Below are 15,027 nucleotides of genomic sequence, written 5' to 3'. Positions count from 1 at the left end.
GATATCTCCAGTAGTCATGTATGAATGTAAGAGTTGGACCATAAAGCGAAGAATTGATGCTTTTGAACTGTGGCACTGGAGGAGACTCTTGAGAGTCCCTTGGACTGCAAGATCAAACCAGTCCATCCTAAAGGAAGTCAATCCTGAATATTCACTGGAAGGACTGATGCTGAAGCTGAAACTCCAATACTTTGGCCACCTGATGCGAAGAGCCAACTCATTGGAAAAGACCCTGATGCTTAGAAAAATTGGAGGCAGGAGGAGAAGGGGATGACAGAGGATGAGATGGTTGCATGGCATCACCGACTCAATGGACATGAGTTTGAACAAACTCCAGGAAATGGTGAAGGACAGGGAAGCCTGGTATGCTGCAGTCCATGAGGTTGCAAAGAGTCGGACATGACTAGTTGACTAAACAACAACATGAGATCTATCCAGTTCTTTGAGAAATGGGTTAAAAAATTTAATGCCAATTCTTCTTTTATCCCCACTCATTATTTATTTAAATATTTTCGTGTAACAAATGTACCCTTTGGAATTTGCCCATTAGGGTTTAAGTTCCATGTGTATCTGTTGCTGTGTGGCTGACACTGAGAACACTTAATCTCTCTAAGTCTAGCTCCTCATCTGCAGAACAGAAGTGTGAACTACAGCCGCTCCACAGCGTTGTTACGATTACTTTAGAAAATCCTCAGTTGAGTGGTTGGCATGGAGAAGGAAATGGCAACCCACTCCAGTACCCTTGCCTGGAAAATCCGATGGACGGAGAAGCCTGGTAGGCCCCAGTCCATGGGGTTGCAAAAAGTCGGACACTACTGAGCGACTTCACATGTGAGTGTACATGGTTGCACACATGGGCATTGTGTAAGTTCAAACGTGACTGAGTGACTGAACAACAACATCAAGGCTGGTAAAAAGTTCCATCCAGAGGAGTGGGAGGGAACATTCATACAGGGCCAGAAACAAGGGCTGTTCTCACCAGCTACGTGGGAAAACCTCACAATTTATGAGGCACTGGATGGAGTACTTGGGAAAGTCTTGTCTCAGTCATGAAGAATACTTAATTCTAGACTGACCACTATTCAAAATAGCCTGAAAATATCGAAAAACAAAATCCAAAAGGATCAAATTGTTTCCAAGCAATTTAACTGCCTGGAGGAGGGCATGGCAACCCACTCCAGTATTCTTTATTTCTTTTTTAATTAAAAAAAAAGAAAAGTAGAATTTATTAGAGTGGGGATCATGCCAAAAACAGTGGGCTGCCTTCCTGATAGTCATGAAGAGCCGATGACAAGCATAGGTCATTTGCCTGTTTTAATCAGTGGGGAACAAAGGAACAAAGTAGGAGTATGTATCTTACCCAGTCACTCTAGTATTCTTGCCTGGAGAATCCCATGGACAAAAGGAGTCTGGTGGGCTACAGTCCGTAGTGTTGCAGAGTTGGACATGACTGAAATGACTTAGCATTCATACATGCAATTCAACTGTATTCCAGAATAAAGCTCAAGAATATTTATAGACAAACTTCCAATTATAAGATAATAAGTACTAGGGATATAACATACAATATGTTAAACATAATTAATTGTGCTGTATAATGTATGTGAAAGTTGTCAAGACAGTAAATCCTGAGAGTTATCATAACAAGGAAAATTTTTTTCTTTTTCTTTTATTTTGTATTTATATGAGATGATGACTGTTCATTAAACTTCTTGTGATAATCATTTCATGATATATGTAAGTCAAATATTATGCTGTACACCTTGAACTTATACAATTCCCATGAGTGTGTGCAGGATCAGACGTGTCCGACTCTTTGTGACCCTATAGACTGTAACCCGCCAGGCTCCTCTGTCCATGGAATTCTTCAGGCAAAAATACTGCAGTGGGCTGCCATTTTCTCCTCCAGAGTATCTTCCCAACCTAGGGATGGAACCAGAACCTCCTGCATGGGCAGGTGAAATTCTTTACCTCTGAGCCACCTGGGAAACCCATTGAAAGAGGCAGAGAAACACGATTAATATTGAGGAGACTCATTAATCAATCAAAACCAACCCGGAACTGACAGAGGTGTCAGAATTAGCCGAAAAGGACATCAAAACAGTTATTAAACATATCTCATATGTTCAAGAAGCTAAGTAGACACTGAAGATATTAAAAAGCCCCAAAATGGAATGCTTCGCAAACTTGTGAGTCATCCTTGAGAGGGGCCATTCTAATCTTCTCTGTATCGTTCCAGCTTTAGCATATGTGCTGCTGACATGAGCAAAGGATTGTGTTTTAGTTAAATGCTAGTCCTGTTAAATCAGAAGTAAAACATGACTGACATAAATAAATGATGCGGCCTCAGCGTTCATTAGTGAAAATATTGTGTCTGATTAGAAGAATATTACTCTAATTGCCAGTGTGAATGTGAAAATAGGTTCAGAGTACTATAGTCAGGAAAGAAGCAAATTATGTAGTCTATGTTTAAATATTTATTTGGCTGCACCGAGTCTTAGTTGCAGTGACATGTGGGATCTATTTCCCTGATCAAGGATCAAACCTGGGCCCCCTGCACTGGGACTTCAGAATCTTAGCGACTGGACCACCAGGGAAGTCTGTACGGTCTAAGTTTAATACAGGTACCAAGGGCAAAAACAGGGCTTGTAAAGATTTAACGTCTCAAGCATCTGGAACCCTCTTAATCAGACTGAGCAAGACAAGTATTTGTTGAATATCTGCTGTGTTCTAGGTACTTGCTAAACATGTTAATTGCTACAGTAAGGCAGATTTTAGGATCATTTTTCCGATCACAAAACAGAATCTCAGTAAAGGTTAGTATTTGGCAAAAAAAAAAGAGTAATTGACAAAATCAGAATCCAGAGTCTTTCTACTTGCTACTTAAATGACTCCCTTTAAAAAAAAATTTTTCCCCCAGTGATCTTGGGTTAACAGATTGAGCTATTGCATAAAGAGGATAAGGAAGTTGTTGCGGCTTTTTTTTCACTCTATTTCTTTAGCTATGATGTGGCAGACCTTGTGCCAGAAGTTGGGAATGCCATCAAGGAGCTCATAACCTGAAGGGAGAAACAGGAAATTACAAAATCCTGCAACATAGAGAGCAGAGCTGTGACTTGCTCAAGGAATTTTCCAAGTTTTCAAATGCTCCCAGGTTTACAATTCACTGGTGAAGATAATTGGGTCTTGGTGACAATAGGGCCAGGTGATCAGCTGTTTACTCAATGTCTAAGCACCAGTTTCTGCACAACAGCCTACAGTTCAGCTTCACCTCTGAGCAAGATCACAAAGGCTATTACATTTTGGACATTGGGTCTTCTCCCAGTTGATCAAAACCACTGTTAAACACTGAATATGCCTGTACCTGATAAGTTCAAGAATACAAGCATGGGCAAGATGGTAAAGACTAGGGAATAACATAAAAGGATTCATGTTCACTCTGACCTTATCTAATGCCTAACTGTGCTTTCTGACTAGATGCCTACAACAAGTGGCCTTTTGTGACTGGCTTCTTTCACTTGACATCATGTTTTCAAGATTCATCCACGTTGTAGCATATATCAGTATTTCATTCCTTTTTGCTGCTGAATAACATCCCATTTTATGGATATATCACATTTTATTTATCCATTTATGAGTTGATGGACGTTTAGGTTGTTTCTACTTTGGGGCTGTTGTAAATAATGCTACTATGAACATTTGTGTACAGATTTTTGCACAGGCATATGTTTTTACTTTGCTCTCATTTTATATCTAGGAGTGGAATTGCTGAGTCATAGCTCTGTGTATACCCATTTGAGCTACTATTTTCTTTTTTAAAATGTATATATTTTTATTTATTTGTCTGCTTCGGGTCTTAGTTGTGGCATACAGGATCTTTAGTTGCAGCATGTGAACTCTTAGTTGCAGCATGTGGGATCTAACCCCCTGACCAGGGATCGAACACAAGTCCCCTGCCCTTGAGAGCATGGAGGCTTAGCCACTGGACCACCAGGGAAGTCCCTGAGGAACTATTTTCCAAAGTGTCTGCACCATATTACATTCCTACCAGCAATGTGTGAAGGTTCCAGTTTCTCCATATCCTTGTCAATACTTAATATTGTTTTGCTGTGTTGTGTTTTACTTTGTTTTAGCCATCCTCGTGTATGTTGGTAGTATGGTTTTCACTTGTGTTTTTCCAGTGACTAATCATATTGAGTATGTTTTCATGTGCTAATTGGCTGTGTATCTTCTTTTGGAGAAATGTCTATTCCAAACAACTTGCCCATTTTTTAGTTGTGTTATTTGTCTCTCTATTACTGAATTGTAAGAGTTCTTCATACATTCTAGATACAAGTCCTTTAACATATGTGAGTTGCAGATATTTCCCCTGAGTTGTCTCTTCGTTTTCTTGGTGGTATCTCTCAATGGTCTCTCCATGGTATCTCTTGAAGCGCAACGTTATTGTATCTTGATGGAGTCCAGTTCGTCTATTTTTTCTTTTGTTACTTGCACTTTTGGTGTCACGTTTAAAAATGACTGCCTTAGCCTAGCCCATGAAGATTTAATCCTCTGTTTTCTTCTAAGAGTGTTATAGTTTTAGCTCTTATCTTGCATTTAGATCTATAATCTATTTCTGGTTAATTTCTGTATACGGTGTAAGGAAGAGCTTTTATTAGTCAGTTTCTTTATTCTTGTGCATATTTCTGTACATTAATTTTGTACCTGATGGTCTGTGCTTATCTGAATTCACTGACTTGAAAAAATTACCACCACTTAAAATTTATTAACCAGATTTCACCTGTATGCCTACCTGGACTGTTAGAAATAAGTATAAACCACTATAGTAAACAACTAATCTTGCACCAAACAATATATTTGTGGCCTGGAACATAATGACCCACCTGTGTAGTGACATGGCATAGTTACCTGGGACTCCTGTCCTGTACTGTTCTCTGTTAATACCTGAAAAACTTGGGCTGTCTTCAGTTTCCTGAGACTTTATAATGTTGTGTGTGCAGTTGCTGGCTTTTATTCTTCTATAGACATTAAAATCACTCCCTGGTGTAAGTTAGACCTGCAGAGAGGAATATGAACTCTCCTGAACCAGTGAAAGTGAAGTTGCTCAGTCATGTCCGACTCTTAGCAACCCCATGGACTGCAGCCTACCAGGCTCCTCCATCCATGGGATTTTCCAGGCAAGAGTACTGGTGTGGGGTGCCATTGCCTTCTCCAACCAGTAGGGGACCATTTTGGCCTTTTGAGTTCTTATGAGAAGCACTGGTTAGATGTATCGGGAATCACATTGTGGTATGAGCATGAATTTTTTAGATAATTTCTAATGTAGCATCGTCAGAATCCTGCTCTTCAGAACACTTTGTTTTTTAAACTCTCAGAGCTTTAGTAGTTCTTTGACGCATTCCTGTGTTACCTGATTACACTGTTCTGCTGGTGTAGTCAGGGACTTCATACTCCCATTTAGTTGCTCAGTTGGGTCCAGCTCTTTGCGACCCCATGGACTATAGTCCACCAGGCTCTTCTGTCCATGGGATTTTCCAGGCAAGAATACTGGAGTGGGTTGACATTTCCTCCTCCAAGAGATCTTCCCAACCCAGGGATGAAAACCGTGTCTCTTGTGTCTACTGCATTGTAGGTCCCTCATGGCTCAGATCGTAAAGAATCTGCCTGCCAAGCAAAAGACTTGGGTTTGATCTCTGGGTCAGGAAGATCTCTTGGAGCAGGGAATGGCAACCCACTCCAGTATTCTTGCCTGGAGAATTCCATGGACAGAGGAACCTGGCAGGCTACAGTGCATGGGGTCACAAAGAGTCAGACACAACTGAGCGAATATATGACTGAGCGAATAACACTTTCACTTTTTTTTTCTTTACCCGCTGAGCTACTGGGGAAGCCCATAGAGTCAGGGACTTGGGGTCTATTATATTTATTTAAGAAAAATCTGGTTGGCTGGAGTCTTTATCTCTCACATAGCCTGCCTCTGAAATGGCATTTGATTTTTCTGTGCTGAATTTTTTTGTGAATCCAAATAGGGATTTTTTTTTGGATATCCCTGGTATTACATAGGTAGAAATTCTAGTTTATTTTCAAATATTAACACAACCTGTCTTCAAAGGCAAGTTATTTTTCCAACATTACAATGACTTAGCTTGCATAATACTTTTTAAATGATAAACTTATCTGGATAGAGTAAATATATCTCATAAAAATATGACTTTGAAGGAAACTGTAGAGACACTTTTAGTATGGCACATGATCATATCTTCGATGCCACGTCGTGTGACTTTGACCAAGTTAAATGGCTGCTGCTGCTAAGTCACTTCAGTCGTATCCGACTCTGTGTGACCCCACAGACGGAAGCCCACCAGGCTCCCCCGTCCCTGGGATTCTCCAGGCAAGAACACTGGAGTGGGTTGCCATTTCCTTCTCCAATGTGTGAAAGTGAAAAGTGAAAGTGAAGTCGCTCAGTCGTGTCCGACCCTTAGCGACCCCACGGACTGCAGCCTACCAGGCTCCTCCATCCATAGGATTTTCCAGGCAAGAGTACTGGAGTGGCTTGCCATTGCCTTCTCCGAGTTAAATGGCTACCACCATCTAAAGTAATAGTAACAGCCTCATTGAGTTCATGTAGGAATTAGGTGAATTGATATATTTAAAGTGCTTAACTATCACCCAGCATGTTGTAGCTGTTAGTGTTTGTTAAATACATAAAAAGAAAATAAAACTGATGTACAGTGAAATGGACATTCTTAAAATAGATCAGGGGGAAACTGTAATTCTACAGTCTACTCTCTCTCGGCTCACTCTTGTTGAATTAACTTCCTTCCTGTGTATATAACTAGTTTCTAATTTGAACAACCTCTTTCATTTTAAAGATTCACCGGTTCTCAGTCCAGCTAATTCTGCAATCAATTTAAGTGGAGCTCAGGACCTGACCCGGAATAAGAATGTTGTGAAGCCACTGGCTTTGTCTTTGCAGGTGGTAGGGAAGACTTTTGCTGCAGGTGATGTTTTCCTCACTTATATTTCTTTGGTGAATACATAGTCTACAAAAGACTTGTGAGAAGTTTAATTAGCAATGTGGTAGAAGAAAACAGAAGCTCCCTCTTTGCCACCTGAAGGCAAAAGTGGGGGTGTCTACAATGACACATTATTATACAAAGCTTTGCATTTTCTCTGTTAGATCCGAAAGCGTCAGTGGACATTTGGCACACAGGGGAGACAAAATAGATTGATTTTGTTCAATATACATTCTTGGGTACCTGCTATGATGAGAAACTGGGGATACTAAGATAAATCATGCTCAATCCCTGACCTCTAATGTGCTCGTAACCTTGTAGAGGAGATTGACCTGTGAGATGTTTTCAGTATACTGCAGTAAATAAAGGGCTTCCGGGTGGTGCTTGTGGTAAAGAACCCACCTGTAATGTAGGAGACATAAGGAGACATGGATTCGATCCCTGGTCGGGAAGATCCCCTGAAGAAGAGCCTGGCAACCCACTCCAGTATTCTTGCCTGGAGAATCCCATGGCCAGAGGAGCCTGGTGAGCTACAGTCCATAGGGTTACAGTAAATACATAATATCCTAAGGGGAGCACCTCCTCGAGGAGGGGTGTTTAGCTCAGCCTTTTAGGGAGAAATTAAGAACGCGTTCTTAGAGGAATGCAGTTTTGAGCTATGAGGAGATGTTCACTGTATAGAGGAGTAGGGGAAAGACATTTCATATTCAGGGGAAAGCATTAGCAAATCTTGAAAAGGAGAGAAGCAGTAAGACATGACATGTGCAGGACCTTCTGGCAGGTTGGATTTGTTAGAAACATACAATATAAAACTCAGGGAATGGCAGGAAGTAAGCACGATGCAGACAAGGGAAGTTTCCCTTGTGGCCCAGATGGTAGAGTCTGCCTGCAATGTGGGAGACCTGTGTTCAATCCCTGGGTTGGGAAGATCCCCTGGAGAAGGAAATGGCAACTCACTCCAGTATTCTTGCCTGGAAAATCCCATGGATGGAGGAGTCTGGCAGGCTACAGACCACAGGGTCACAGAGTTGGACACGACTGAGTGACTTCACTTTCAGACAAGGGAAAGGTCATAAGAGCTCAGACTCAGTAGCATGAATTTTACTCTATAACTTATGGCACAGGGGAGTGACATAGTCTTCTTTTAACTTAACTAGATCAGTTGGGCAGCAAAAAGAGATGACAAATACAAGTTGCAGGTCTTTCAGTAGTCTGGGTGAGAAATGATGAGGTCTTTGACCAGGGTGAAAATCGGTAGGGGAGGAGGAGATAGATCGGAGAACTACTCAGGATGTGAAATGAGCAGACTCGACTGATTAATGGGAGCATGAAGTGGAAGAAGGGGTCTTGGTTGATGTCCATTTTTCTGGGCTAATGGTTGGTTCTGTTACTTGACATTGGGAATACAGCAGGGGTAGCAGTCTCCCCCGGAGATGACGAGTTCAATTTAGGACATATTGAGTTTGGAATAACAATGAGGTATCCAAATGGAGCCACTCACCAGTCATTTAATTTGTCATAGAGACAAAGCAGGACTAATGGTATAAAGCTGACCCACCAGCATGCCGCAGTAAATGATATCAATCAAGGAGAAATGTAGAGTCAGGCAGGCTGTGAACTGAAGGTAGAACCCTAGAAAATGGCAGTGTTTAACAAAAAGAAATGGTCAGAGAGGTAGAATAAAAACGAGAAAGAGAACCTGTTATTGTTGGCAGCTTTCCAACAGTTAGGCATCATAATTTATCCAGACCACTTTTGTTCTTACTTTGGTCCAACAATTTTTACAGAATCTGTCTTCTGGTTAGATTATAGACTGGAACAAACTGAATACAAGTTTTTACAGCTAAAGGAAAAATTAATGAAATTATGGATCTTGGTGGTAATCATCATGGTTGCTAAAACTGTCACATGAAAGGCTGATATACAACTTATAACTTGAGGATTAGGCTAACAACTCTTAAACCCACTGATGAATCTTAGCGTCACAAGAAGCAAACAAACTAGCTATTATGTGTCTCTCTTAATGGAAGTATACAGCAAGACTTAGGAGGTATTCTTGTCAGAAAAAAAAGAAAAATCAAATGAATCTGAGCAAGCAGCTATATCTGATGATTAGTTTAGGAATTAGAGGAGATATCAAATTACACCATGGATATCCAGTCAGCAAAATACAGAAAATGAGAAGTTCTGCTATGTTTTCAGCAAACTGATTGCAAGAAAGAAAAAAAAAAAAAGGGAGTGGGAGGAATTGGGAGATTGGGACTGACATATATGCACTATTGATACTATGTATAAAATAGATAACTAATGAGAACCTGCTGTATAGCATAGGGAGCTCTTTTCAATGCTCTGTGTTGACCTATATAGGAAGGCAATCCAAAACAGAGGATATGTGTATACATATGACCAATTCACTTTGCTGAACAGTAGAAACTAGCACAACATTGTAAAGCAATTATACTGTAATAAAAATTAATGTAAAAAAGTCTTGAAGGAAAAGCAAAAAAAAAAGAAAAGAAAAAGGAGAATCTTATAGATTAAAAGAGGTTTAAGGGACAGAGCAACTAAATTCTGGAGAAGGCAATGGCACCCCACTCCATTACTCTTGCCTGGAGAATCCCATGAACGGAGGAGCCTGGTAGGCTGCAGTCCATGGGGTTGCTGCGAGTCAGACATGACTGAGCAACTTCACTTTCACACATTGGAGAAGGAAATGGCAACCCACTCCAGTGTTCTTGCCTGGAGAATCCCAGGGACAGGGAAGCCTGGTGGGTTGCCGTCTATGGGGTCGCACAGAGTCAGACACGACTGAAGTGATTTAGCAACAGCAGCGGCAGCAACTAAATTCAATGTGTGGATATTTTTAGAACCCCAGTTTGAATAAGAAATGTAAAAAGCCATTTCTGAGATGACTGGGGGAAATTCAAATACTGATGGGGTATTTAATATTAAGAAATTATTGATTATTGTTAATTTTAAGTATAAAGCAGTATCACAGTTATGTTTTTTAAGAATCCTTTTAGAAACAAATACAAAAGTATTTATGGATGAAGTGATATGATAAATGAGTTTGCTTCAGAATAATCCAGAGCCCATATGTGCATATGTGGGGTGGAGGAGAAGAGATAGGGAGTATAAATAAAACAGGATTGGGCATACCTACCTTGATAAATGTTGAAGCTGGGTGGTGGGTACCTAGTTCATATACTGGTCTCTCATTTCCATGATAAAGGTCTTTTTTTAAAGTTTTCTTTCCACCCACCATCTCCAAAGATGTAGCTGAAAATGATTCTAAAAGATCTCTTGGGGGAACTTCTCTGGCAGTTCAATGGTTAAGACTCTGTGCTTCTACTGCAGGGGCATGGGTTCCATCCCTGGTTGGGAAACTAAGATCCCACGTGCCCCACAGCCAAAAAACTAACTAAATAAAAAAGATCATTTAGGGTCCTAGAAAATTTTTTGGGGTGATATTTTATGTTACTGAAGGTACTACTCTGATGGTTGTAGTTGGCTTTGAGCAGCTGAGCTGTCCTGTCAGTGGGATGTCTTTGAATCCTAGGGTGTGTGATTTGTTGCATGGTTGGAGCGTCACAGAAAGCAGTGTCCTGCCCAGATTCTGTTCTGAGTGGCTTCTCTTTTGTACCACAGATGCTGCTAATGGAAACAGTAGCCATGGAGGAAAGAGCAGTGCATCTAGCTCCACGCCAGCCCGCCCAGGAAATTATTCGTTGTCACCAAGACCTAGCTTTGCCTCGGGAGACCAAGGTACCACACCCATCTTAGAGTTTTGAAATAATGCAACTCAGTTATGGAGGAAGTGCTCCAAAGAGTTTGGAATGGTGAACTATCTGGCAGGGCACTCCTAGTTTTCCCTTAGCTTCTAGTGCAATATTTTGAAAGTTTATGATTGGTATGAACAATTACAGTTGTGTGTCTTGGTGATTCTACAAGGATGGGCCTACCAAGGAAATAGCATTGAAGCAAATATATAAGATGTATCTTTAAAAGTCATGGGCTTTGATGACCAAATTACAGGGTTCAAAGTCCATCTCTGCTATGTGACTCGGGGTAAATGTGAGCCTTTTGTTCACTCTCTATGAAATGGTTATTACAGTATAGTTGTCCTACAACTTCATGAAGTTGTTGATAGAATCAGATGAAATAAGTTGGGTAAAACTGTACATCATAAAACAGCCTGCGGTTGTTAGATGGTGTTGTAAGTATGTGACTTTTTCTAATTTTATCCTTACCTCTACAAAAGTGACTTCGACTTTCTGAGTATAATCATAGTAAAGGTCCTGTGTCACTTTGACTTCTTTCCTTACTTCCATCACTAAGGACAAGCTTCATCTTTCTTTTTGCGTTCAGCTACCATGTTCATTTCTGGGCCACCAAAGAAGCGACACCGTGGATGGTATCCTGGGTCACCCATCCCCCAACCTGGTTTAGTTGTACCTATTCCTACAGTTCGCCCTCTTTCAAGAACTGGTAAGATTTCAACAGAAGATGGGTTTTAAGTTTCCTTAAATTAGCAGAGGTATCTCCTAATCTTGTTCTTTCCATGAACCCTTGAAGATAAATTTCCTTTACCAACTATTGCGTCCAGCCTTCTAGCAGCTGATGTTTTGTCCCCATCATATCTGCCATCCGAACAAGCACATGTGCCACCGTGAAAGATCTTGAGTCACCATCTGGCTTTGTTGTATCCCATAGTATCCATAAACCGATCTTTACAGAGGGCCTGATGCCACCAGTCCACTGTCATAGAGCATGACTGAACTTGCACTGCGAGTAGTGGTGTTAGATGTCTTCTCGTGTGCTCTGGTTCCTTACATGACCCGTACTTACTATTTCTGAAGTGAATGGCTCAGCCTGTAACTAGAATCCTGAAATCCAACTGATTCTCCCTTATAATACCCAACTGTGGCCATTTGATGCCTACAGTTAAAATGTTCAAATGCCCATTTACCTTGCTGTATAAAACACAGACAAATGTAAACATACCAGTTTTAGGACATAAGGTTATTTAAAAATTTGTTTAAAAAGTAATTCTAAAGACTACGTAGATACATACAAAAAGAATTGTGCCAACACAGTACTGTGATTGCCTCTAGGTATACTGACTAATGATGAATTTATCCCTAATCTCATTTTTCTATACTTTTCACATTTTCTGTAATGACTAGATATGCCTTGATAATCTAGGGCAGGAAGAGATAAAATACGAAACAGAATCCAAAATACTGTATATGGGAAAACAACTAAAAGGAAAAACTGCCAAAATTTTAAATAGTAGCTATTTCCAGATAATTTGATAATGGTTGATATATTTGTTTGTTCCTCTCACTTTTTATTTTATACAGTAAGAACGAATATCTTTAATAAAACAGCCATTCGACCTATAAAACTTGCATATTAAAGGTAGTCAAACTGTATTGATTTCAGCTGTATTTCATTTAGCCTTCCTATCTAATCCTTCTTGTCAAACAACTTTTTTTTCCAGAGTCCCTTTTATCTACCCCAGTTCCACAGACCCCATTAACTGGAATTTTACAACCTCGACCCATTCCTGCAGGGGAAACTGTAATTGTTCCTGAAAATCTGCTGAGTAATTCAGGAGTTAGACCAGTTATCCTGATAGGTAAGGAAAGGAATTCCAAGTTGCCTGTGTCCCCTGGAATCTAGAAGCACTCCTCCATTTCGATGTGTCTTTATTCATGTATTCGTGAATGTATTCATTGACGCCTCTATTAATTCTTTCAGCTTTTACTGGTCAGTTCCTTCAAGCTATGCTAAACAAGGGACTAGAAGTTAGGAAGAAGGCAGTCTTTCTGCCCACAAAGAGCACTGTTTAGTGGGGGGGAGTCTAGAGTTCACAGCCAAGAACTCCAAGAGCTCAGAAGAGAGGGAGCTTAACTGCTTGGAGGGGTCTGAGAAGACTTCTCAGAAGTCACCTTTCAGCTGGGGAAGTGAAGGGTGGGTGAAAGCCGACAAAGCTGGGGAGGGCTCATTTCAGTCAAAGGGAGCCAGGCTGCAGAGAAGAGGAGCAAGCTGAGCTGGTGAAGAGGCCCCGCTCAGGAGGACCAAGAGGCCCCAGAGCTCAACCATGGGAAGTTGTAGGAGTGAGAGCCTTTCTAAGCTCTCGATAAGTGGAGGTGCCTTTCATACCCACATCAAGAGCCCCCTCGTTGCCGGGGGCAGTGAGGCAGGGGGAGGCTAGCCGAGGCCAGAAGAAAACTGCTGACTTTACTCCCAGGACTAAACAGATAGGGTGTTTAAGCCCAGTGGGTCTTTATGGTATGTCTATGTGAGGTGTTATCTGTTTTTTGCAGTTGGCTTGAGCCTACTGACATGGATGGTTTTGCTTTGAGCCCTGTTCTTTATCAGGCTCCCCCTAGACCTGCAGGCACTGGGGGAAATCCAGTTGTTTAAATTCCATATAGTCAGGAAGTGCTTACTGAGCATTCGAGTTACATGCACGGTGCAGCTAAGCCTTGGAAGGATAAGTAAAACTAGGACCATTTGGTGTCTGCCTTTTAGAAAGACTCATGGAGGGACTGTTCTCTCCACCAGGCCATCAACACAGTGTGTATTTTCAACACATTTTGTCCTATCTACTTCTAAGATGTTTTGAGACTTTTATTGACATTCAGGAAGAGAACATAACAAAAATAGCTAAGATAGCAAAAATAGTAAGATCCTCCAAGTATTAATATTTGTGACTGGCAGAATATTGCTGTTGATTTGTGAGTTTAGCTTAAACTTTTTTAAAGAAAACCTCAAGAAGTGAAGTAAGCATGTTATGGTAGTCTGTCTATTCTCTGACTTCTTATCTGATCAGGGATTTTATCTGAAAATATTTTATTCCTGCAGGTTTACAAAGGATACAGAGATGTTTTTGCAAACTTTAATCAATCCTCTATGGCAGAGATATTAATTAGCATGTCCCTATATAATATGAGTATTTTGTTTCCTGTTCATCTAATTTAATAAAAGGATAGAATTTAGAGCATTTGAGTGAATTCTCTAAGATTGATATATTTGAGTAATTTGTTTGGTAGCCATTCAGAGGTCAGGGAACTTTGGTAGGCATCGTTGATCCTAGTTGAACAAATATACCTGGTTGGACCTCAGGAGGAAATGTTGAACTTTATTGACCTGCTTCTGTTGGGGCAGGCTATGGCACTTTACCCTATTTCTATGGAAATGTTGGTGACATTGTTGTCAGTCCTCTGCTGGTGAACTGCTACAAGATTCCACAGTTGGAAAACAAGGATTTGGAACAATTAGGGTTGACTGGCAGCCAGCTCCTGAGTGTGGAAAACATGATTCTTCTCACAATACAGTATCTCGTACGGCTGGGTAAGCTATTTTCAATAATCATTTGATGGTGATTTTTATTCTGTTTTGTAACATACTTTTTTCCTTTCTTACCCACTTTCTCACCTTTATCCACTTCTTCCTTTTCCTTTTTCGCTTCTAACATTCTTTTTCTTCAAACCCACTCACTGTGACTTTTCCTCATCCTTTCCTCCATTTCTTTCCTATTCATTTCCTTCTCTTTCCTACTTTTTTTCTCCTCATTTCTCAGACCTAGCCTCCTTTGGTCCTCACTTTACTTCTTCAAGTTCTAGAAGAGATAAATTGCTCCACCTAGTGTCCAGTCCCATGTTGGTCTAAGGTCTCCAAAGCAGTTGATGTTGGCGGACTGTCCGAGAGCTGTGCCATGGGTACCTCCCTTGGGGACTCAGGCCAAGCCACCTTTCTGAAAGTGCAGCTCCCATCTGGAATGCAAATGTAGTCGTTGCCTTAGACAGTTATTTTCTGATTTTCCACTTGGCCTTTTTATCTTGTTTATCCACTGTCCCTACACCCTTTTTTTTTCTTCTGTAGCTTCATCCCTTTGATGTGGTCCCAGACTGCTTCCCTTCCTTGAGGTAGTATCTTGGGACTCCCTGGAAGATCTTCTGGGCTTTAGGGTAAAGGGATACGTAGGTCATGAACCCTTCAC

The 15,027-nt window shown here is 40.8% G+C and overlaps 1 protein-coding gene and 1 non-coding gene across 3 annotated transcripts in view; one reads left to right on the top strand and one right to left on the bottom strand.

Annotated features, from left to right (window-relative positions):
• The window catches only part of GREB1L (GREB1 like retinoic acid receptor coactivator), a 114,198-nt gene that overhangs the window by 35,820 nt on the left and 63,351 nt on the right, over nucleotides 1-15,027 (top strand). For both annotated transcript variants that reach the window (XM_088833523.1, XM_055417112.2), the window contains exons 6-10: nucleotides 6,873-7,001; nucleotides 10,665-10,781; nucleotides 11,385-11,504; nucleotides 12,520-12,657; nucleotides 14,193-14,378. In XM_088833523.1, coding sequence (XP_088689649.1) covers nucleotides 6,873-7,001; nucleotides 10,665-10,781; nucleotides 11,385-11,504; nucleotides 12,520-12,657; nucleotides 14,193-14,378 — 690 coding nt within the window. The remainder of the gene's footprint in view (nucleotides 1-6,872; nucleotides 7,002-10,664; nucleotides 10,782-11,384; nucleotides 11,505-12,519; nucleotides 12,658-14,192; nucleotides 14,379-15,027) is intronic.
• Nucleotides 2,167-2,269, bottom strand: LOC129549933 (U6 spliceosomal RNA). The gene has a single exon (XR_008684738.1). It is a non-coding gene; the product is annotated as a U6 spliceosomal RNA (small nuclear RNA).

The sequence above is a fragment of the Moschus berezovskii genome, chromosome 28 (assembly GCF_049115385.1).
Source record: "Moschus berezovskii isolate FMDL1 chromosome 28, NW_MosBer_1.0, whole genome shotgun sequence".
NCBI lineage: Eukaryota > Metazoa > Chordata > Mammalia > Artiodactyla > Moschidae > Moschus > Moschus berezovskii.
Note: the sequence above shows the minus strand (reverse complement) of the source record. Positions and strands in the feature narration are given on the sequence as shown.